This window comes from Colletotrichum acutatum (assembly GCF_030867785.1).
Source record: "Colletotrichum acutatum strain CBS 112980 chromosome Unknown BDZ83scaffold_123, whole genome shotgun sequence".
Classification (NCBI taxonomy): Eukaryota; Fungi; Ascomycota; class Sordariomycetes; order Glomerellales; family Glomerellaceae; genus Colletotrichum; species Colletotrichum acutatum.
Genome location: NW_026849117.1, coordinates 90,307 through 111,606, shown reverse-complemented (window position 1 = coordinate 111,606; position 21,300 = coordinate 90,307). Strand labels below are relative to the sequence as shown.

Sequence of the window (21,300 nt, the reverse complement as noted above, 5' to 3'; positions counted from 1 at the left end):
TGCTGGCGTTGGCACCATTCGAGGTCATGTTCAAGGCCCAGACCAGCGACGAGAACGAGGAGAAAAGTGACAGTTACAACTAACTTACATGAACACCCCCACGTAAGGTACTCGGCAGGCGGATGTACCACAACAATATGTGTTGCTCGTGTTCCTCGGCGTGATCCTTTCCAAGCCCTGTGCCTCCTCCATGTCGTGGGAGCCAACCAACCCGCCCAAGTCCGAGCGTGCTCATCGGGGGTCCCACCTTGCCGCCGGGCCGCTGTCGGTGAGGTAATCACCTGGGGAGGTTCCCATTGTCCCAAAAGGGTCTTTCAGGTATCATCCCCGGGTTGCCTCTTGAATAACAATTCTGCCCGTTTCTTTGCCGTCAATCGTCGAACTTCCTCTCCTACACCACACTTTTTCCTTTTTTCCTTAATCGTTTTCATTCCTCAATACCTAGTAGATCAATCTCCTCTCTCTTCACGCTTTATTTTACGACAGATCGGCCACGTATAGATCCAGGCTTTTACATCTACAGAATCATAAAATCAAGTAAGCCGCGATCACCCCCTACCTAACTCTTGCTCGGGCCAAGATACCCCGCGAAGTCGCAGTCGCATTCGCTGACCAGGCTCGCGTGACTCCAGATTCCGAGCAAACCGAACACTTCGCAAAAAAGAAGTGAGAATAAACAACACTCGATACACACATAGACAACAGCAAATAAACCGCCACAATGGTCCTCATTACGCGAGCCATCTCGCTCACCAACTTCCTGGTCGCTTCGTCGGCTCTCGGCTTCCAGGTCTTCGTCCTGTACCCATGGCACGAGCAGCTGTCCCACGACTTTGAGGAGCTTAAGAAGGAACACATCCGCGTCCTCGACTATGTGAAGGGTGTCGACGCCGGCCTGAGAAAGGGACAAGGCGGCGCTCCCGCTGGTCAATCTATTCTGGAGAGACTGGGCTACAAATGAGCGGGGTCAATCGCCCTCTTTTGGTAGCCCTTGGACTTTTCCTTCTTTTTCTTTTGGGGTTCAATAAGGGTCGGTCGGTTTGTCTATCTGTCCAAGTTGTCTTTCATTTCCACGATTGCATGCGATACTCCCTGAGAGCGAATTTAAAAAGAGCTTATTCCCCCCATTCGCAGCAGCCTTACCCTGTGATAATTATACGACATCTCAGACCGTCTAATGGGTCGCCAATCTCTGAGATCTCACATTGGATTGGCAACAACCTCAACCAGGTGCTTCAATTGGCGCGATATTCTCGCAAGAGTGAGAAGACGTGATTGAAATGCCCCAGACTCACAGTAAAGCGATAAAAAAAACTGGAGGAAATCCAGTACACCTCCTCAAATGAGATCACCTGCCGCAACAGGACTCACTCAAGCCATCGCTCGGAAACCACCAAGCATCACGTGGGGCGAGACCCGCTTCACCGCCGGTAAATACAGCATCTTCGGAGCCCGCTCCGGAACCGCGCGAGCGAATCGACGCAATGATAAGCGATTCGAGCGACTCGATGCATCACAGGTGCCTCACTCAGACACCTTGCGCAATGAGACTTGGGGGATCCTCAAGCTTACCTCGCCCGGATTTGGCTCATCCAGAGCGATCAAGAGGGGACACGCATCACGTGGTCCTATCTCACCCACCTCGAGGTCTGATGAGCGTGGCTCACATCCCACACATATGTCCAGGGAGCTCTAGCTCGTTTCTATGAGGCATACGTCGGACTGAACAACAGTGCAGTCGTTATTCATTGCGATGCGTTCACGAGGCTCATGAAAGCACTTGGTATCTCATTTGATCTCATTCAGCCTGACCAAGCCGTACTGCTCACGCAATCCAGCAAGTCTCAGCTACCTATGCTAGGGTATCGCGAATTCCAGAGTAAAGCATCGGTTTTCATGGGCCTCTCTTCCGTCCTTGCCCTTCTATACCAGCATTGTAACGCCCAAAGTTTCTGCTTCTTCGATCCAGCCCAATTTCATCACGCGACTTGTAACTCCTCAATTGGCAAATTATTTCGAATGTGTCGCTTCAAGAAAACGCCATCGTGGCAATGCTATGCTGCTCGACTAGGCGTAGCTCTCAGCCTCAGCAGGCCAGGTAGCGACCCAGGCGACGCCGAAGATGAGGAGCCACATGATGAGCCATGTAGCGTAACGGCCGCCGTTGCCAAAGCCGATGATGCTGCCGACGAGAATGGCGGCGTGAATGAAGGCGGTGACGAGCAGGAAAATGTCGAAGTGCCAGCGGCCCTATGGTGGAAAAATAAATATTATTAGCTGTGGTCCTCTCATCTCACCAAGCTCCACCTCATCTCAGACAAGTACTCACAACCATGACGCCCAAAACCTTGCGACGACCCTCGGCCTGGCCAATGACGGCAAGGGCCCAGGCAATGAACAAGAATCCCAAGATTCCGAGGATGATGTCGAGAATCAGGCTGACGATCTGGGCGTAGGTAACGTCGTAAACGATGCCGAAGATGGAGATGGCGGTTCTGATACCGAGAATGATGATCATGCAGATGCGTCGAAGGAGCACAGCCTTGTCAGAAGTCTTCAGATTGTACGACTCCCAGGAGAAAGCCCAGCAAGTACGCATGTTGGGGCACATGCGGTTCTGAATGCTGCTCTGGCCGGCGGTAGTACCACCACCAGCGGCGGCGCCCTGCTGATCGCCGTAGGCCATGATCTCGCTACTGCTGAGGCCGAGAAGGGGCTCAAGCTCGTCGTCCGGGTCGGAGGTGAGGTCGCCGGGCTCGAGGGTGGTGCGGTAGGTGATCTCGGGCCAACCGCCAAAGTAGAGAAGAGCAGGATCGGTGCCGGGAGGCGGGGGGGAGATGAGCTGCGAAGGGTGAGGCATGGTGGGCGCTTCTTATATTCCTTTCCCCCACACAGACGGGTAACGGCCTCAAGCGAGATGGGGAGAAGGAATAATCGTCTTGGTGTTTGCGGATGGGGATCCTTGTGCTACGTGGCGCAGCGGAGATTGTGCGAGGGTAGATGGTTTGGGGGTGGTGATGGGTGGAAGAAGAGGATCGTTGGTTTCGCTGCAGGGGAGGCTTGCTAGCTTCGCCCAGGAAATCCATGGTGGATTTGTTTTTGATTATTTTTCTCAATTGGGCGAGAGCTATCATGTCTTCTTCTTGAATAGGCGGGTGCAATGACTCAAGAGTCCAATTGCTCTCGCACTTTGAGGCTGTTGACGATGGCATCACGACTAAGCGATGTCGTGAGTTTCGAGCGGGAGTCGAGGGGTTGTACAAGACGACTTGTGACTGCTCGACGTGGGACTCGGCCGAATAGCAAATACTTCCTTCATTCAGACAAAGAACCGAAGTTTACCAAATAATTGCAGAGTAAAACGTTTCATGCCGGTTCACAGCAACTACAATCTTTACCAAAATCATCACAGACAAAGACTTCTCAAGTCTGTTCATTATCTTCGGGGTTTGGGCTTGTTGTTGGCTTTACCCATGTAAGCCACCAAACTGCATCCACATGGACCACCACCACAGACAGCATGGGATTATGGCTCTCCAACTTTTAAGCTTAAACCAGCTATCAATAGACAAGCCAAGGCGGATCACTTGTTGCCTCTACGAATAGGCACCTATCTGGCAGCTTCCAGTCATGGTTTAGGCGAACCAGGACTGCAACAGCTATGATGACCCCTCCATCTCGACTCTCGATGTTGAGTGTTGCGGCCATGGGACGCTTTGATTCCAGGGGATCAGACCCTCAATTTAGCGACTTCTGCCCTGTCAACTGTGGAGGCTGTAATTAGGCAACGGCTTTCGGAAGCTCTGGCGTCTTGGCGTACGATCCTCACGACCAGGCAAGGTTTGTAATTGCCTACACCAGCCACATCCTGAATCCTTTGGAGAAGGCTTCCCAGAAGCTGTATCCGGGTCTTATAGTGGAAGTGTGCTGCCTAAGTTTTTGTAAGTCCTAGAGTGGAACCGGAACGAAAAGAGAATGAGTCACCCAAAGTTCTAGTCCAGGATTCCATCCTAGGCGACAGGAATTTGCAGTGCATTCAACAAAGACTTATCATGTTCCTGTGACGGAGGTGAACTCCGGTTGCAAGTATGATACTGCTTCTTGGATATCGCGGGGGTAAAGACGTATCCAGCCATCGGGGTAAGCCGGCCAACTTCAAAATGATCAGGACACGTTCGCACAGGCACAGCTGCACAACCTCCGGTTTTGCGGCAGCGGGTTCCCGGCTCTCATGCCCCGTCCCGCTTCCCGGGGCTCGGAGAGCGTGGTTATGAGTGCTGATTTCGTTGAATGATGGTTTTTCTCTTCCGCTGGTTTTCACTACTTCAAGTTCAGTATAACTGCACTTCAGGTAAGTACTATGTCGAAAAGTGAAAGGTGGGTGCGTTGCATAGAGCCTCCTGTTTTGAGTGAAAACCGACATCTGTAAAGGATCTTATGTTGAACCCATCATCTAAAGATCTCCATAATTAGCATGTAAACAACTGTCGCGAGAAAGCGTTGACAGTCTGGGCACAACAAGATCAATATGGAACGATTGAGTACGAAATTTATGAAATTATTCTTTGACAAAAATCTAAAGACAATATGTGTGCAAAATGCTTGCTGCTGAAAATCCAAAACCTTCCCTGATCCAATGGTATACGTAAAATGATCCCGGAATAATCTTCCTTCTCCTTCAATTCCTTACAGGCCTCTATGCTGAGGCAGTCTTCTCAATCTGGCTGACGGCTGCCATGGACTCCTTCTCGGAGATCCTGTCAGTGAATTGAGCTCCGTGAGTGAGACCAGCGATCTCAGTCTTCCTGAACTTGCGTGCCGGGATGCGCTGGTCAAAGAGAATCTCAAGCTCGCCATATGTGCGGCCTCTGGGCTCAGGCAGACGGAACCAGGTCCAGACGAAGCAGACGGCGCAGCTAACAGCCCAGAAGAAACCACTCTTGGCGCCCCAGTTCCACGCAGAAGGGTTGAGCATCAGTGGTGTCAGGATGTTAGTCGTGATACCGGTGATGTTGTATAGGTTACGCGCGAGCACGACAGTCTTGGTCCTCAGGCGGGTCGAGCTGAGTTCGGAGACGAGAGAGTAGCAGACGGGGCCGACGGTGCAGTCGTACATGAAGGTATAGACGAGGAGCAAGCTGCCAATGGCCCACTGTGCGGCGACGTTGGACTTTCCAGCCAAGGAGGCGAAGCCGATGGCTGCGAGGATGGCGCACATGATGCCCTGGCCAGAGAGGTAGAGAGTGCGTCTGCCAAAGTGCTGCATCAGGAACCAGGAGAAGACTGTGCCGAGAGCGCCGAGAGCGTACTGGGCCAAGGACATGGTGAATGCGTTCTCCTTGGCCATGCCGGCTTGCTGGTAGAAGTATGTCGAATATCCCATGAATGTTGAGCCGCAAAGGGTCTGGATGGCCCATGTGACGCAAACAATCTCGGTACGGCGAAGATCGGTGCCCTTGAAGCAGTCAATGTAGCTCGTTCCGCTCTGTGCGGCCTTCTCCAGCTCGTTGGTGTGGACCATCATGGAGATGGTCTCGTCGGCGTTGAAGTTTTGCTGTTGGTTGCGGCTGGTGAGGCGGATGAGAGACTTCCTAGCGTCGTCGAGGCGCTCCTTGCGAATGAGCCACCAGGGAGACTCGGGGGCGAAGAAGATGCCGATGATGAGGGGGACGGGCCACATCCACTGAAGGGCAAAGGGAATCTTGTATCCCCACTCGTCGGTACGGGTGATGACACCTCGAAGGACACCGCTGGCAATGAGTTGGCCAATAACCCAGCAGAGGTTGACGTAGGTAGTCTGAATAGAGAGTTAGCGATTAGCCCCAAAAGGGATTTGGCGGGAATATTGGGACTCACAAGGTAGGCTCGTAGATGTGTGGGGCAGACTTCGGAGGCGTAGGTGACAGTCAGGGTCTGGAAGATACCCCATGGAATACCAATGAGCATCTCTCCGATCAGGAGCTGGACAAGGGTCTCGGAGAAGAAGATGATGAAGATGAAAGCCGTGACGCCAACGAGGCCACCAATCATGGTCTTGCGGTATCCAAACCTCTCGGCAATGATACCGTTGAGGAACAGACCGGTGATCTCGCCAACAAGCGCGCCGTTGCTGAGACCAGCCTGCCACGCCGCAGTCAACTGATAGCTGCCGTCAGGCTGTATTTCACCAAACTTGCGCTGGAAAACATCGTAGGCGTAGAGGTTGCCGATGAGGGTTTTGTCGAAACCCTCCATGATGACGGCGGTGCTGAAGAAGAGCGACCACATGACGGCCCGGGGATAGAGCTTGATCGATGCCATGAGGCCCATACTGAGCTCGGCCTCGGTCGCTTTGGCCGCCTCACGGGCGAGCCCGGCGGCGTCGGCGTCGGCAATGGACATGCGGCGGGTGGCCTCCGAGTCGATCTGGATGGTCTCGGTCGGCGCCCTGCCCGCGGATGATCCGATGTGCACCATGGTTGCGGTGTACTGGGGTGAAAATGGGGAGAGGTGAAGTGTTGCTAAACCGGGGATGAATGTGGGTTCGAGCTCGATCTTATAAGATCAGAGCGGGTGTTCTGGGACTCCTGTCAAAGGGAGTTGACGTTGCTCGAGCTTGAATTGTTGGCAATCCCGATGAAACTGCTGAAGCTGATGTTCTGAAGATGTGTTGGGACTTGGGGATTTCAGATCATCTTATATCTTGCCTGGAAGTTTGCTCGATCAACCTGATGCTATGGGCCAAGGAGGTGGTGGTGATAGTTCTTCCTGGAGAAGCAAGGTAGTCGATTAAGCGGCGCGGCTTCTGACTGGCTCGCTCAAATTCAATTCTCAAGTGGCGGAAAGAAGGTATGTATGATGTTGACGTTATGGACCATCCGTGTCTTAAGTCGCCGCACTTCAATGCGAGAAGACAAAACCAAAGACCCCAAGGCTTCCTTTTCGCCCGTCCCCCCTAGCAGTCTAGGACCCAAGGCTTGGAATCCGGGACTAAGGACCACGCTATGCTCCACTTTCTCCGCGACCCATTGGCTCGCGCGGGGAAAGTCGAGGGATGGATGGTCTGGGGTTGGAGATGCAGTGTGGTTGGTACTTGTTTGCTGGTTGGGGATTGACAGCGAGATGTCTCGAACGGCTGGGTCGCATACGGATGTGGATGGGTCAAGTATTGGGAAAGGAAAGGGGTGGGAGGGTCACGGCAAAAGGAGAAGAAACCCACATCAGACAAAGTACGGGATAGCATTGCTTAGGCATTAGCGGTCACTTCTCGCCTCACCCAAAAGAAGAGAAAAACTGTCAGCCCAAAACTCAAAAAGACAGGACCACAGAGTGAGACGGTAGTGCCAGCTGGATGTCTAGACTTGCCGTACCGTGCACTAGAAGTGTTCGCCGGCGACACCGCGTACATCCCTGCGCACATGTGGCGTACCTGATGCTGCTTCGGGTCAGCGAGCCTTTCCCATCAGGGAGTAGCTTGGCAAAGATCCTGTGTAAGAATCCATGTCTGACGAATGGCGGCACAGAGAACATTCGGCGTTTCCACCCACCGGCAATTGGGGCGAAGATTTCTGCGAGATTTCGTATGGCGGTACGGCCAATAGGTTTTCTTACCTGACGTCGCTGAAACTAGGCATCCCTGCAACAAACACTTGCAGATGGGATGACTGTTGCTGTGGGTGTTCTGGGGTTGGCGTTGGTTGCTCCTGTTGGTTCAATTCCCTTTCTTTACATACGGTCCTGACACTTGGGGGCTGCGAGTGAGAAGAGAGATCTAGCAGCGATGGACCCCCATCAAGTTATCCCACTATTGCCGTACACTACTGCGTACGTGTGCCGTATCCGTACCAACTCCCAATAGACAAGCGTCTTTTTCTTAGCAAACCGCCTGATGATCAAACGGCGAACGGCAGCGTTCTTCCCCGCGTAGCCTCCAGCAGACACCTCAAGAATATTGCGGGACTTTAGGCGGGGATTGGCACCAGAGTTCCAGCGATTGGTCAATACCTTCTTTACGCAACGTTGAAGGTTCGTTGGTCTGGTCTCTGGTCTCTTGTCTGAGTCTCTGGCGGGGGGCACGGTGGAGTGAGGAAACTTGGGACTTCGGAAAGAGGGTTGGGCGGGTGAGCGCCCCCGGACTGAACGAGTTCCAAGTCCGCGAAACTCAAAAAAGCACTCGGACGTATCACGCGCGAGCAGAATTTCGCTGAAATCAGGAGCTCCTCTCAACCATTCCCCAATCTTTCTGCCCAATTTTGTTCGGCGCGATGCCGGCCTCACCTGGATTCCTGGGTCATCGTCGAGACTCGACAAAGTCGACAGCATCTCTCCCCACGGGGGCACTGTGGAACAAAGAGGTCGAGTCTGGGGATGGAACTTGTAGTAGACACAAGATCAAGCAGGCATCCGTGAGAACCAATAAGTACCCTTTCCCACCTGCCACGTTGTCGTCATTGCTCGCTTGTGCGACATCCCCCCCGCAGCCCTTCGTGATCATCCCGAGTCTTGGCCCTCCAATCATCTTCAGATGTGGAAACCAAGCTCACCGGATAGATCTTACACGTGCCTCGTATATCTACGGGCAGTCAGCAGCTGATCGTATCTTCTGCCCCAAATCCATCGTATCTATGTGACACGACAGGATATATGATATATCCCGACTTCTTCAGGGCAATGCATAATGCGGCTCTGTCAGATCTACTGTCAGATCCTTAGACAGACAACCGCAAATCTGGCCAACCCGGGGTTTTCAAGGCGGCTTAGGGCGAACTCACTATCGTGTCAATGAGACGTGAGCCTAGGAAATGACTAGCCATTGAGGCTGACGAAGGCTACCACACAAGATTGCCGACGGGAGTGACAAGGATGGCACGAGTATCCCACTGTACGATCCGGATAGGACCATTGCGAGTCACGAGTCACGGCTCCGTTCGAAATGCACCGTAAGTGGAGCCATAATCGGGTTCGGGCCTTAGCCCATCGTTACCGCAGCATCAAAACGGGGCAGCACCAAGTTGCCGGGTCCGTCTCATCTCCACTGCTCCGATTATCACATGCTAAGCCCGCCGGCTGTCTTCCGAAGTTCCCGGGACCCTTGAGCCCGGACCCGTCCCCGGGCACCCAAGCTCTGCCCCACACCAGCAACGGGACGGGCAGAAACATTACGGCTAGAATGCCCCGCCATCGGAGAGCACAGCAGAGCTCGGCCCGTTACAGATATGACAATAGCCCATAGTCCTGTCTGTTCCTGTCGCAAACTCTTCGCCCCTCAACTGCAACCTGCCTGATGAAAATCAGTTCATCATTGCCTTATGTAATCACAATCATTGCTCCATTGTTCTGACTTGACAACATGATCATGTGTTAGCAAATCATGCATTGGCTTCACGACTTGGGGCGGATTGATGATTGTTAGGGGGAGTCGAACGCCACAGCAATCTCAAGGACAACGAGCAATTTCTGCTAGCAGGCTCGGAGACAAACACTGGGCCTGGATGGAGCCTACTTGCCTGTGGCTGCCACGGTCCATGCTGCGCCATTAAGCGGGGTTTTACACAGGGATATCAATGATGGCAAGAAGTGTAAATAGGATTCAAACCATGAAATATTCATTCATTCCGATATTATGAACACCTACGATATGCCAGCATCCGGTGTCGCTCTGTGCCGACAATTCAATAGCAAGGCAAGTAGTGTTGGATCTGGCCGTTCTTCGTATTCGTGTCCATGGCTCTGAGAGCGGCACTGACAGGTCAGACCGGCGCTTTTCCTCAATTGGCTCGAAATATGGGTCTCCCGAATGTCAGTAATTTCATCAGAAAGCATGGTAAAGCGAGATGATGCCTGCAGAATAAAGAGAACATCTCGAGAAATATCCACAAATTCCATCAAGATCCTCCATTGAGTGAACACACGGATCTGCGGGAGCGAACGGGTTGTTGCATCATCTTCGTGATCCACCGTCTTTCCCATTTAGGCAGCGTCAACGAATCAGAAGGACTCCAGATCAGTGCCCGAGTTGACGGTTCTGACGTCCGCAGGGGGGCAGGAAGGCGCATTCGTATTCGGATTTGATTATCATCGAAGAGCTTATCACGTATTCGTGTCTGAGATCTCAGCCTTCCTTACTTTGCAATTGATAAATACAATATGTTCAACTTTTTGGATCAATGGGTGTAAGTGAAATCGAAGAAAAAACATTTAAAGGCAAGAAAAGACGCTCGTGTTGAAAAGCAGGGATAACAACACCTCGAGAACTGCGTCTTTCAACAAGTTCTGCTAGCTTCCTACCCACTACAGGTATTACAAAAACAGCCGTTTTCAACACAATTACACGTTATCATCATCTACGAAATTCACCTCGTTATTCATCATTATGGTTGGAACAATTCCAGAGGAAGGGCAAATGCTCTTGGCCAAAGATACCACGTTTGAGAAGATTCTTCACAAGGGAACGTTCAAAGATGTCGGCATGTCAGCAATGTTGAAGAAGGACTACGAAGCCCAGAAAGCAGCCACAGACGAATACTTCAGTCATTGGGACAACAAGAGCGCACAAAAAGAAACGAAAGAAGACCGTGAGGTACGTTCATCATTGTGACCAAACTTTTACCCAACTTTGCCTAACTATTGTTGTCATACAGGCTCGTACAGCAGACTACGCTTCTCTTACCCGACAGTAAGTCCTCGAAACCCAGACCAAAAAGCGATTCCATTGTCTAACTATTTGCTTTCCAGATATTACAATTTGGCGACCGATTTCTACGAGTATGGCTTTGGCCAAAGCTTCCACTTTTCTCGGCCTTCTGCTGGCGAATCCTTTAAGCAGAGCATCGCAAGACACGAACACTATCTCGCCCACGCCATCGGTATCAAGAAGGATATGAAGGTGCTGGACGTTGGCTGCGGCGTAGGCGGACCTGCTCGGGAGATTGCCAAGTTCACGGGGGCGTACATCACCGGTCTCAACATTAACGAATACCAGGTGGAACGGGCCACGAAGTATGCTGTTCAGTCCAAATTGGATAAGCAGGTCCAATTCGTCCAAGGCGACTTCATGGTATGGCATCCCACTTTTAACGAAGGACTCTTGTAAACTCAACTGACACCAAATCTTACATAGAAAATACCCTTCGAAGACAACACCTTTGACGCAGTCTACGCCATCGAAGCCACAGTCCACGCCCCGTCTCTACAAGACGTGTACTCCGAGATCTTCAGAGTCCTCAAGCCCGGCGGCGTCTTTGGCGTCTACGAATGGGTCATGACGGAAAAGTACGACAACGAAGACCTGCGTCTGCGCAAGATCCGCATCGACATTGAACAAGGAGACGGCATCGCCAACATGGTCAAGGCATCCGAAGCAGTGCGCGCCTTCCAGGCAGCCGGCTTCGAAATGATCCAGAACGAAGACATGGCCGAGCGCCCGGACCCGAGCCCGTGGTACTGGCCATTGGATGCCGGTAGCTGGAGACACGCGCAGACGGTGGGCGACTTGCTCTACACCTTCCGCATGACTGGGCTGGGACGGGCGTTTACGCATGGGTTCCTTGGACTCATGGAGACTTTGAGACTTGCGCCCCCTGGGATGATGAAGATGTCGGATAGCCTTTGTGTCGCTGCTGATGCGCTTGTACTCGGTGGTAAGGAGAAGATTTTCACGCCCATGTATCTGATGGTTGGGCGCAAGCCTGCGAAACAAGAGTAGGCGTCTGCGCAGCCATTCGATCTTCCTACTTCGTCATTAGAGCAAAATGAGAACCATAGACCTTTCGAATTTAATAAAGCCTGACAAATTGTGTCAAATCTCTTCTATGTAAAGGTCGCTGGGGGGATGCTTCGAGTAGAACCATATCAAGGGGTAGAGAAGGGCAAGGAACAGCCAAATTAAGCCAAAAAAAAAAAAAAAAAAAAAAGAGCAAACGCAAAAGCAACAATAGCTCAAGAGAGCAAAAGAATGGACGATCTGGGAATCGAACCCAGGACCTACCGCATGCTAAGCGGTCATTATACCACTAAACCAATCGCCCATAGTGATCTAGCCCGGACTTGAACCGGAGACCTTCAGTGTGCTCAGTCCGAGTTGCCTCGAATCTGTTAGACTGACGTGATAACCAACTACACCACCAGACCATTTGAATTGTTGAAAGAGGAGGCGGAAATTGGGCAATACGAATCGTTGCTGTAGGGGGCAGAGGAAGTGTGGGATTTGAGTCGTCAAGCGAGGGAGGCAAGCCCTGGTGGGGCCGTGTCGGCGGGGCAGAGTCTAGATCGCCGGTTGGGCCGGAGCTGAGGTCCCGAAGCAGACGGGTTTGGCCGAAAGGGCTGGAGTGAGACCGCAAGCGCCTTGAAAGCCCCTTGCGTAAAGTTCTCTGCAGGTGGAAAGAATGCATGGAACAACTTTCTTGAGACAATAGCTGAGTTGTCTCAGAAGCCTCCGAGACTTTCCCAGAAATCGATGAGAGATATCATGATGATGGGCTGATAGAGAATCAACCGGATTCTTGAGCTCGACCAGCATTGAGAAAGATTTGACTCACTTCCTGAAATAATGAGTAAGTGAAACAAGAGGAATCGGTCGACTAGACGTAGTGTCACTCGACAACGTGGTTCATGGAAGAATCTGGACAAGGGCTCCGCGTGGCTTGGATTCCCGAACGCCTCCGAACCCAAGGAACGAAAGGACCATTGAGCCCGAGGGCATTCTCGGACGAGATCCAGCTCCGTTTTCACGAATTTCTTAGGCTGATTTACCCTGTGTGTCGCGGCATTGCATAAGCGCCCTGCATTATGTGCATTCCATGAGGGGTAATGATTCTTTAGCCCCCGGAGTGATATTCAAAAGTCTGGGCTTCAGAATTGGGACAGCCAGACGCGAACATTGCTCTGGACAATGCAAGAAGTGCACAAGCTTCTAAACCGTACGTTGCTACTTTCTTCCTGCGACTAGCACTCCACACAAAGATCCTTGGACGATTGATGTTGTTCCCGATCGGCGCCGCTTAGAGTCTTTTTTTGACTTCCGGGAAGTCCATGAGCTTATTCGATGGGATGATGGATCATCCAACCAACGTCAAGTATTCTTGTTGCATTGGAGCAGGGTTTACCCCATTTCCCGTAGATTAGGCTTTAGTACCAGCCAACTGCATCCCCCACCGTCCCTGCAACCTGCCCTATTGCACCTGCAGATATCCTTCCTCTGATAACCCTCATCGAGCACCATCACCTCAGGCAAAATACTCTTCATTTCGCTTGGTTTTCAGCAGTTGGAGTCGTCCTTGGCTGCGTCCAACAGCTCGTCTTTCCTAACAGGAAAATGCTCTGCAACATCCCGTGCCATTTCTGCCGCATCCCATCATGGCCCGGAGTCTCCATTTTCCACCACTGGCGGCTGACCGCCATCGCTAGCCGGATCTTGGCATGGTCTTTCCGTGGTCGTGTGGCTTGGCCAAGATGCTCGACCTGGTATCTTGAATGACTATCATTGGTGATAGCTTCTGTAATTTCTGCAAGGCAGACAGGGTTCTCCGCATGCTCATAGGAAAATGTTCATGACGTTGATAGAATCGCGGAATAGCTGCAGCTCCAGTAGCTTGGATTCGGGACCAAGGCTCGCTTCGGGGTATGAGGGATGCTGATTGATAATTAAACAGTGAGCTCATGGCTGCCATGAATTGTGTATAAGTAGGACCAGGCACTGGCACTCGAGTCAATGAGCCCTTTTTGTAGATCACGTACTCTGTCGTCAGCATTGGTCGTTCTCCCCTTTGTGCGGTTCCCTCTTCCTCATTTCCGGTCCCGTTTTCTTCGCAAGAAAATTACCACCATGAGAATCAACGTCCCGGTAGTTTTCTACGCTTTCCTAGGCTTGACCACAGCCAACCCCCTCGACTGGCTCGGTCTTGCCTCCTGGGAAGTTGAAGGCTTCGCCAAAGACAACCCAATTGGCAAGACTACCGGAGGCAAAGGGGGCCCAACTTTGACAGTCTCAAGTGTTCCCGAGCTCCAGACGGCGGTGACAGGCAGTGATCCCAAGATTGTGGTCCTTAAGGGCGAGTTCGTCTTGCCCGCACGCCTCAACGTCGGATCAAACAAAAGCTTGGTTGGCTACAAGAACACAGCACACATTACCGGCAAGGGCCTCAATGTCTACAACGCAACCAATGTCATCTTGCAGAATCTCAAGATCAGCCACATCTTGGACAATGACTGCATCACGATCCGTAATTCTACTAGGGTCTGGGTGGATCACAATGAATTCACCTCGGATATCACTAAAGGCCCGGACTTCTATGTTAGTGAACTGCTTTCGTGTGGACTTCCTGCTTGAGAGTGTCGCTAACTTCTGTGGAACAGGACGGTCAGGTCGATATAATCCGTGCTTCGGACTGGATCACCGTTTCATGGAACTATTTTCACGATCACTGGAAGTCATCCCTTGTCGGTAACGATGCTACATTCCGCGACCTCGACTTCGGTCATCTTCACGTCACATACCATCACAACTATTGGAAGAACGAAGGCACTCGCGGGCCTGCCGGTCGATTTGGACACCAGCATATCTACAGCAACCTCTACGAGGACTTCCTCTACCAGGCCATTCACTCTCGCTCCGACAACCAGGTTTTGGTCGAGGGCAACGTCTTCCGTGGAAACACCCGTGAGGCGCTCAGCACTTACGGCCTCGTAATCCCCGATGACTCTCCAAATACTTGTGTCTGTGGTGACGAGGAATTGGATGGCTTTGCTAATCTTGGTGCACGTAAGTATTTGCTTGTCCCGTCACTCGTTCGTGTCAATCTTAGGATATACTAATATGGTTTTAGCCAATGACTGGGGAAAAGCTGGTGTCAACATTACCCAGAAGGGTGACTTCTACAAGGCGCCCTATCAGTTCAAGCTCACTCCTCTGCCTTTGGTAGCACCCATTGTCAAACTTGGCGCAGGAATTGGCCGGATTTGAAGTACCCTACTAGAGCCGATAGAATGAGAGAGTCATACAAGTAGACAGAGTACTGTACAAAAAGAATCAGATAAAATGGTGTTGTATGGCTGTTGTCATGCTGACGCGAGATCTCATGTGAAAGATCGCATCAGTTTGCTCCTTTAAGCTTAGGCGGCGTTTTTATCGTCGCAAGTTTGTTATCAGACGACAACCGTATTGGCCACACTGACACTGAGATGGTTATGGGGGTGGCCAGGGCGACTACATGCATGCTTTTGGGACAATAATCGGTATAAATTCATGAAGAATTGGTTTAGTCGAGTATTAAGTGATAAGAGCGGCGCCATAGGTGCGCATAGCACAAACGCCAGTGGTGGCACTGCGAAAGACCTTGTCCTTCCAACCCCCAAACTTCAAAAGACCATGGAAGCCAGCTCCAAGCCCAAAACGAACCGTACCATCTCCCAAAAATTTAGAAGCGTAACTTCTCTACATTATTCAGCAAGAAGTTGAAGCTGTCCTGTCGGAAATCATCATCTATCAAATCCGCACTCTTGGCCATCATGTGCAGCATCTTGTTTCCGTCTCTCCACTTAGGCCAATCAATTAACTTCACCTTTGCCTTCCCCGTGCCACCAGAGGAGTCATTGGGGTCCAGATTGTAAGCAAAGTTAAAGTAGTACGCCCGCGTCGCCGAAGCAGCGTAGTTCGGCTTGATCCCGTAAAATACCTGGAGGAGATCCGATCCGTGGAATGTTCCGAGGACAGGAGTACCGTAGTCGTAACTGGCGAGGTAGCTCCAGGTGTTGACTTCTGGCTGGACTGTTTGGGAGATGTTGAACACAGCTCGACGGGTAAGGGTGAAAACCGTGTCACCTAAGATGGCAGCTAGTCTCTTGAACTGCGGCCGGACTTCGTTGAAACCTGCGGTTCTGAACGGCGATCCTTCAGATGGGCGGGCAGCGTAAGTGCCTACTAGGTCCTTGATTTGTTGTGGGGAGGCATTGTTGAAGTATAGTTCGCCGAGGTACTCTTCAACTTCTCGAGTCCTGGTGATGTTTGGTTGGAACAAAGCGAAAAGGGTGCCCTCGTCTTCTTGATCTCCTAGAATGAAGGGCACCTTCGGTAGCTTCCCAGACGTTGCGAATACCTCTGGGCTTGACACAATATTCTTCCCGTCAGGTCTCGGGAGGTAGGAAAGAGCCACTGAACTGTAGCTCAGAAGGCCTGGTACGGAGTTTGCAGCTTTGCGCATGTCCTAGCCGCATATGTCAGCCATTACATTCAGAGATAGAGGTACACTAGATAGCCTTACATCGTAAGAGAGATCTCGCAGGCACTTCAATCGATCAGGTGCTCCATCACATCCGGCAGCAGACAGAACCTTGTCATAAACCTTCGTGGCTTTCGGTGAGTCCATTGGATCAGTCGGAACAGCAGATCCGGAGTTCATTATGGCGCCGCGGAAGAGTGCCTTGCCATTGCGTGTGATGTTGCCGTTGTAGAGCGAGAGTTGGCTGAAGATCGATATAGCACCGGCCGACTCTCCCCACAGAGTGACCTTATCCGGGTCGCCACTGGCAGACAAGCAGTCAGCATCTTTGTATTTCACTTTCTGATTCAGAGGACTTTGAGACTTACCCAAAGCTCGCAATGTTGTCCTGGACCCATTCCAGTCCCATCCTTTGGTCCAGAAGACCAGCATTAGAGCTACCTTCCTGCATGAGATCCTTCCCCGGCATGAATCCCCAAGCACCTACACGGTAGTTGACTGCCACGAAAACAAACGGCTTGCCTGTAGACATTCCTTCTGCGATGAGTCCAGCTCCGTTATACATGGAGGTGCTGCCTAGTTCGAACCCACCGCCAAAGATCCAATACATCACCGGCAACTTGTCTCCCTCTTTGGTTCCGGCAGGGCGTTGCACATTAATAGTGAGACAGTCTTCTTGTCCAACGGCCAAGTTCTTAAGAATCGGTAGATTGAGGACCTTATCGAGAAGGTCTGGAGGGATGAGAGGCGAGCCAAAGTCTGGCTGTAGGATGAACTGCGGGCATGACTCTGGTTGTTCCGTGGTGGCATCGACTTCGCCCATGGCTTCGGTAAGCCGTACAGGTGGCTTGAACCTCAAGTCCCCGATGGGAGGCTTGGCAAAGGGGATTCCGTTGAATGATTCAACTTCACCAGCCTTGGCCCCAAGAAATCCTTTCGTTGTACCTTTCAGGTTTGCTTGAGGTGCCTTGATGGTGACTCGAGGGGTTCCGCCGCCACCTTGCTGCGGTGCAGCCCATGTCTGGGCACATAGAGAGATGAAGACCAAAGTCGAGATAATCATGATGAGGTAGCAAAGTATGCAAGAGCCGAGAAAGGCTCATTTAGTTTGTTCTCAACCTTCCACTAAGGCAAATCCATCAATCCAAATGGGGTTGTGGCGGCGGATTGGGATCGATATATGGCGCGAGAGTCATTCTCCCTGCAGCTCGTCCTCGGAATGGTTGGAAAGGCAATGACCTCATTACGATCGATGAACCAAGATCCCATCGCTTCCGCTTGGGTTTGTCCAATGAGCTTATTTCCAGATGAACCAGGTAGCGCCGCGCGGGAGGTAGCGTAATGGCGGAAACTGTGGGTGATTCTTCGCATCGCATGGCCCAAAACGGAAGTGTTCCTATATTTCGACAGTATTCCAAGGTCGTGGGCTGTTCGTTGAGCCTCTCAAGAGCTTCAACGAGGAGCTCTCCCTGCAACCTGACCCTATGGGTGGAAGCACGTTTCTTTCCACCCTCGGCAGCGAGACCGCATACGATGGGTCGGCAGGTGTCATGCGATTATGCTTTCAGATGGCTGCGACTTGAGATACGACCCCGGATGAATGAGTAGTGTAATGTAAGCGGAGAAAAAGAACAACAAGAGCTGAAATCGGCTTGAAATGGTTGCATCGGCTAGGTTGGAGATCGTGTTGGTTAGAGTCCCGTCGCCGAATCAGGCAAAAACCCATGTTCTGCGACGGTCTGTGTTGCGAGGATTTTGAGGCACATCAGACGAAGACCGCTTCAGCCAATCTAGGGTCCGAATATTCATACCTCCGAATTCGTGTTCGGCACCGTAATTCAAGTAGTTCTGGGGGACAGATCTCGGGGAGCGCTGATAGCTTAAGCGAAGCTTCTTCAATGTATTGGAAGAGTCAATTATTGCCAACTTCCAGGAAGATGCTGACCAAAATTGTGCACTTCTGATGCTATGTAGACTCATTCGGAAAAGGCTTGAAGAAAGATCCGATTGGTTCTACTTTATTATTGCTCAAAGGCTAGATCGATCCTTCCCCGCAGCCAGCTTACGCATGCCCCGAGATGGCCTTGGGTTGGTACAATTCTTCAAGGTACTTCTCCTCCTCATCGGTCAAGACCTTGCCGTCGGCAGTGATTGCTTGATCAATTCTCTCAACGCTACTGAAGCCAATGATGGGGCTCGTGATTCGTTTGTTGATCCATGCAAGAGCCACGTGGGACATGGGCCAGTCCCGCTTCTCGGCGATCTCCTGGACTCGCTTGATGATGGTGAGATCCGGCTCCACCGTTCCATGGCTTCCGGGCTGACCCTCCTTCTCGGTCTTGCTGCGTGAAGTGGAGCCAAAGTCCTTCGGGGGTCGGGCTAGATGACCACGGCCTAGTTGATGTCACCAATTAGCATGAGCCGAACCTGAACGTAAGAGCCATTAACTTACAAAGAGGAGCCCACGGAATGAGTCCGACTCCAGTGTCATTACAGAATCGGTTCATCTCCCTTTCTTCTTCACGATACAGCAGATTGTAGTGATTCTGCATGCTCACGAACTTCGTCCAGCCATTCCTCTCAGCAGTGAACTGCATCTGGGCAAATTGAGTACCCCACATGCTGCTGGCACCGATGTACCGAACTTTCCCCGACTGCACCAAGTCATGCAGCGCCTTCATCGTCTCTTCTACGGGTGTCCTGGGGTCGAATCTGTGGATCTGGAGAAGGTCGATGTACGGAGTGTCCAGTCTCTTCAACGATGCCTCTACCTGATTGAAGATAGAAGCTCTGGACAAACCCCATTGGTTTTGGTAATCCTTCGATTTGTTGATCTCCTCGCGGTAGTTGAAGTGACGAGTCTCTGCAAATTGAGAAGGTCGTCAGCAGTGCGACCCATGATTGTCACAGCATAAAGTACCAAGTCACATACCAGGCTCTTCACCGACAGCAAAGAAACACTTGGTCAAAATGACCACCTTCTCGCGGGGGATGTTGTATTTCTTCAGGGCCTTGGCAATCGTCCGCTCGGATGCGCCATTCGAGTACGCGTTGGCAGTATCCCAAGTATTCAACCCTCGATCGTAAGCCGCCTTCAGAAGCGGAAGTGCCTACATATTATATTCTTAGCCACGTTGGTCAAGATCATGGCGTAAGCGATGAGTATACCTCGTCCTCATTCAGAGCCCAATCGATGGACTGAGAGTCTCCAAAGCTCATGCAGCCAAAGATGGGAACTGAAACACGCAATCCGGACTTTCCGAGCTGGCGGTACTCGACCTTGGTGCTATCGATACTTTCCTTCAGGCGTGCTGGGAGCTCCTTGGATGCCATTATTGCAAGTTGTGCTGAGTTCTTGACGGATAAGATATTGTACGGTTGAATATGATATGATCTATAGAGACTGGCTAGCAGTCAATTGACTAACAAAAAAGATTATGGATGGTTGTAAAGGGCAGAGAGGTGACCTATATAGTAGCTATGTTAGCAGCGCAAACGTCATCAAGCCCGATCGCGACATACTTTGGAGGGGTCACAGCGCGGGTCGGTGATGGAACCGAGAGGCGAGGAGCTACCCCGCACTGCGCTGATCACTGGCCTACTTCGTCAAACCCACCAACTGTTTGTGCAGCTTGCTGACTACCAAAACAACTATGATTCGGAATTAGCTCTTGAGGTAAGCTTGAGCTATGGTAGATTTGATGGGGGCATTGCTTTGGACGACTGGTCCTGGTAAGGCTCTTTGCCCTAAATTAGAGCCGGACTTAAGATAGGATACATAAACTCCGCCGCCCACCATGAAGACTAACAACACAACATCGCGTCTGTCTCACTTGGCCTGTGGTTGACTCGGCAGGGACCATACCCGCAAATAAACGTGAAAGATTGGCTGTATTGAATGTGGAAGTCGCCGTCTCTAATTGAAGCACTCCTCAAAAGTTCCCACAAATGGTCCAGCGCCACTGGGGTCATTGTTAGGTTCGCAAGCACCGCGAGCGCTGCAAGTTCCTCTGCCGTTGTTACAAGCAGCGCCAGCGTTGACTTGAGCATCCTGGTTACCACCTCCCAAGATGAAGTCGTCGACTTGAGATCGTCCGTTTTCGGTCTGACATTCCTTGAAGTTACCGACAAATGGGCCAGCGCCGCTCGGGTCGTTATTAGGCTCGCATCGTCCGCCTTTGCAAAACCCCCGGCCGTTGTTACAACTTTCTAGAAGTTTCATTAGTTTTGGCTTAGTTCAACTCCAATCTACACAGTTCAATCATGTCTCATCGGGTACGGGAGTGAAGTCGGGCAAGTCAGTAACCAAGCGATAGTCAATTTCTCTGTTCCAGCGAATGAGGACACCAAAGTCAACACTTGCTACAGATAAAAGGCTAAGTACTTACGAGCAAACAAAGGGCTCACTAAAAGCATCAGGCAAGCTGTCAGAGTGATCAGCTGCATTTTGAGGGATGAAAAGAGGTAGATAACTGAGTGGGTATTTGATGACAGATGATCGAATAGATGCTAACGAGATGGTACAAAATATGGCTATGCGATCGTACTTGACAGTGAGATTCTGCACCAGACAAGATGGGAATAATTTGAATTCAGTCGAATCGAGAGACGAACGAGATGTTTCCTATTTATACGAGGGAAGTGATGGCCAATCTTATCTCGAGTTGCCTATCCCGACTTGTCCTTTAGTGGGTTCCTGCAATTCTCTGACCATCCCAATGTTCCAGAATCTTTGCAAATCCGAGGTTGACTCAGAGCATGATTCAGGAAATTCGAGATCCTTGTCTGTCATCCCATTTGTTCTCGGCGTGATCGCTGTCAACGGGATACATAGCCCTATTTTACGTATTCGGTATCGTTAAAGGCATCCTTTGACCTGTCTGACACGTTGCCCCTTCACATAGTCACCTTGTGGAGTTTGGGGGGATCTACGCGATGTTCTAGGTCAGTCTGATCGTCGTTAAGATGGCATGCTATAATCCGCCTGTCATGGGGTTTCCAATAGATTCATTGGACCGTCCATATGAAACTCAAAGAAGCTCGTGGAGCTCAAATTAGCTTTGTCACTAGGGTCGAGGATACCTTGTTTCAGTGATCAGGAGCTGTC

At 51.2% G+C, this 21,300-nt stretch overlaps 10 protein-coding genes and 2 non-coding genes across 12 annotated transcripts; 4 read left to right on the top strand and 8 right to left on the bottom strand.

Annotated features, from left to right (window-relative positions):
* Positions 1-376: 376 nt before the first annotated feature.
* On the top strand, positions 377-1,100 carry BDZ83DRAFT_57970 (uncharacterized protein). The gene is made up of 2 exons (XM_060505272.1): positions 377-537; positions 633-1,100. Exon 2 carries the CDS (start codon positions 722-724, stop codon positions 959-961), a length of 240 nt encoding a protein of 79 aa, XP_060360274.1. The 5' UTR covers positions 377-537; positions 633-721; the 3' UTR covers positions 962-1,100.
* Positions 597-1,522, top strand: BDZ83DRAFT_58017 (uncharacterized protein). The gene has a single exon (XM_060505320.1). The coding sequence runs from the start codon at positions 958-960 to the stop codon at positions 1,273-1,275; it is 318 nt and encodes a 105-aa protein (XP_060360273.1). The 5' UTR covers positions 597-957; the 3' UTR covers positions 1,276-1,522.
* Positions 1,523-2,067: 545 nt separating this feature from the next.
* On the bottom strand, positions 2,068-2,833 carry BDZ83DRAFT_558200 (uncharacterized protein; the record flags this gene model as incomplete). The annotated part of the gene is made up of 2 exons (XM_060503535.1): positions 2,068-2,250; positions 2,330-2,833. Coding segments are annotated over 2 exons (687 nt in total), but the record flags the coding sequence as incomplete, so codon positions are not given.
* Positions 2,834-4,696: 1,863 nt separating this feature from the next.
* On the bottom strand, positions 4,697-6,456 carry BDZ83DRAFT_588106 (alpha glucoside transporter; the record flags this gene model as incomplete). The annotated part of the gene is made up of 2 exons (XM_060506102.1): positions 4,697-5,797; positions 5,857-6,456. The coding sequence occupies 2 exons, from the start codon at positions 6,454-6,456 to the stop codon at positions 4,697-4,699; spliced, it is 1,701 nt and encodes a 566-aa protein (XP_060360271.1).
* Positions 6,457-7,355: 899 nt separating this feature from the next.
* BDZ83DRAFT_734305 (uncharacterized protein) lies at positions 7,356-9,421 on the bottom strand (the record flags this gene model as incomplete). The annotated part of the gene is given in 5 exon segments (XM_060512941.1): positions 7,356-7,389; positions 7,409-7,465; positions 7,591-7,730; positions 7,825-8,281; positions 8,963-9,421. 5 exon segments carry the CDS (start codon positions 9,136-9,138, stop codon positions 7,356-7,358), a joined length of 864 nt encoding a protein of 287 aa, XP_060360270.1. The 5' UTR covers positions 9,139-9,421.
* A 713-nt stretch (positions 9,422-10,134) lies between these two features.
* On the top strand, positions 10,135-11,868 carry BDZ83DRAFT_635872 (S-adenosyl-L-methionine-dependent methyltransferase). The gene is made up of 4 exons (XM_060509212.1): positions 10,135-10,558; positions 10,620-10,654; positions 10,714-11,035; positions 11,099-11,868. Exons 1-4 carry the CDS (start codon positions 10,352-10,354, stop codon positions 11,681-11,683), a joined length of 1,149 nt encoding a protein of 382 aa, XP_060360269.1. The 5' UTR covers positions 10,135-10,351; the 3' UTR covers positions 11,684-11,868.
* Positions 11,869-11,933: 65 nt separating this feature from the next.
* BDZ83DRAFT_t266 lies at positions 11,934-12,005 on the bottom strand. The gene has a single exon. It is a non-coding gene; the product is annotated as a tRNA-Ala (tRNA).
* A 4-nt stretch (positions 12,006-12,009) lies between these two features.
* On the bottom strand, positions 12,010-12,108 carry BDZ83DRAFT_t265. Its single transcript has one exon. It is a non-coding gene; the product is annotated as a tRNA-Val (tRNA).
* A 1,693-nt stretch (positions 12,109-13,801) lies between these two features.
* BDZ83DRAFT_756327 (pectate lyase) lies at positions 13,802-14,938 on the top strand (the record flags this gene model as incomplete). The annotated part of the gene is made up of 3 exons (XM_060514730.1): positions 13,802-14,269; positions 14,332-14,737; positions 14,802-14,938. The coding sequence occupies 3 exons, from the start codon at positions 13,802-13,804 to the stop codon at positions 14,936-14,938; spliced, it is 1,011 nt and encodes a 336-aa protein (XP_060360268.1).
* Positions 14,939-15,392: 454 nt separating this feature from the next.
* BDZ83DRAFT_756326 (carboxylesterase) lies at positions 15,393-17,256 on the bottom strand (the record flags this gene model as incomplete). The annotated part of the gene is made up of 3 exons (XM_060514729.1): positions 15,393-16,178; positions 16,236-16,497; positions 16,562-17,256. 3 exons carry the CDS (start codon positions 17,254-17,256, stop codon positions 15,393-15,395), a joined length of 1,743 nt encoding a protein of 580 aa, XP_060360267.1.
* An 853-nt stretch (positions 17,257-18,109) lies between these two features.
* Positions 18,110-19,886, bottom strand: BDZ83DRAFT_635865 (aldo/keto reductase). Its single transcript, XM_060509211.1, has 5 exons — positions 19,716-19,886; positions 19,362-19,660; positions 19,126-19,303; positions 18,646-19,056; positions 18,110-18,587 (listed from the first exon to the last, which is right to left on the bottom strand). The coding sequence occupies exons 2-5, from the start codon at positions 19,524-19,526 to the stop codon at positions 18,256-18,258; spliced, it is 1,086 nt and encodes a 361-aa protein (XP_060360266.1). The 5' UTR covers positions 19,527-19,660; positions 19,716-19,886; the 3' UTR covers positions 18,110-18,255.
* BDZ83DRAFT_635861 (uncharacterized protein) lies at positions 19,885-20,772 on the bottom strand. Its single transcript, XM_060509210.1, has 2 exons — positions 20,582-20,772; positions 19,885-20,402 (listed from the first exon to the last, which is right to left on the bottom strand). The coding sequence occupies exons 1-2, from the start codon at positions 20,637-20,639 to the stop codon at positions 20,110-20,112; spliced, it is 351 nt and encodes a 116-aa protein (XP_060360265.1). The 5' UTR covers positions 20,640-20,772; the 3' UTR covers positions 19,885-20,109.
* Positions 20,773-21,300: the final 528 nt, after the last annotated feature.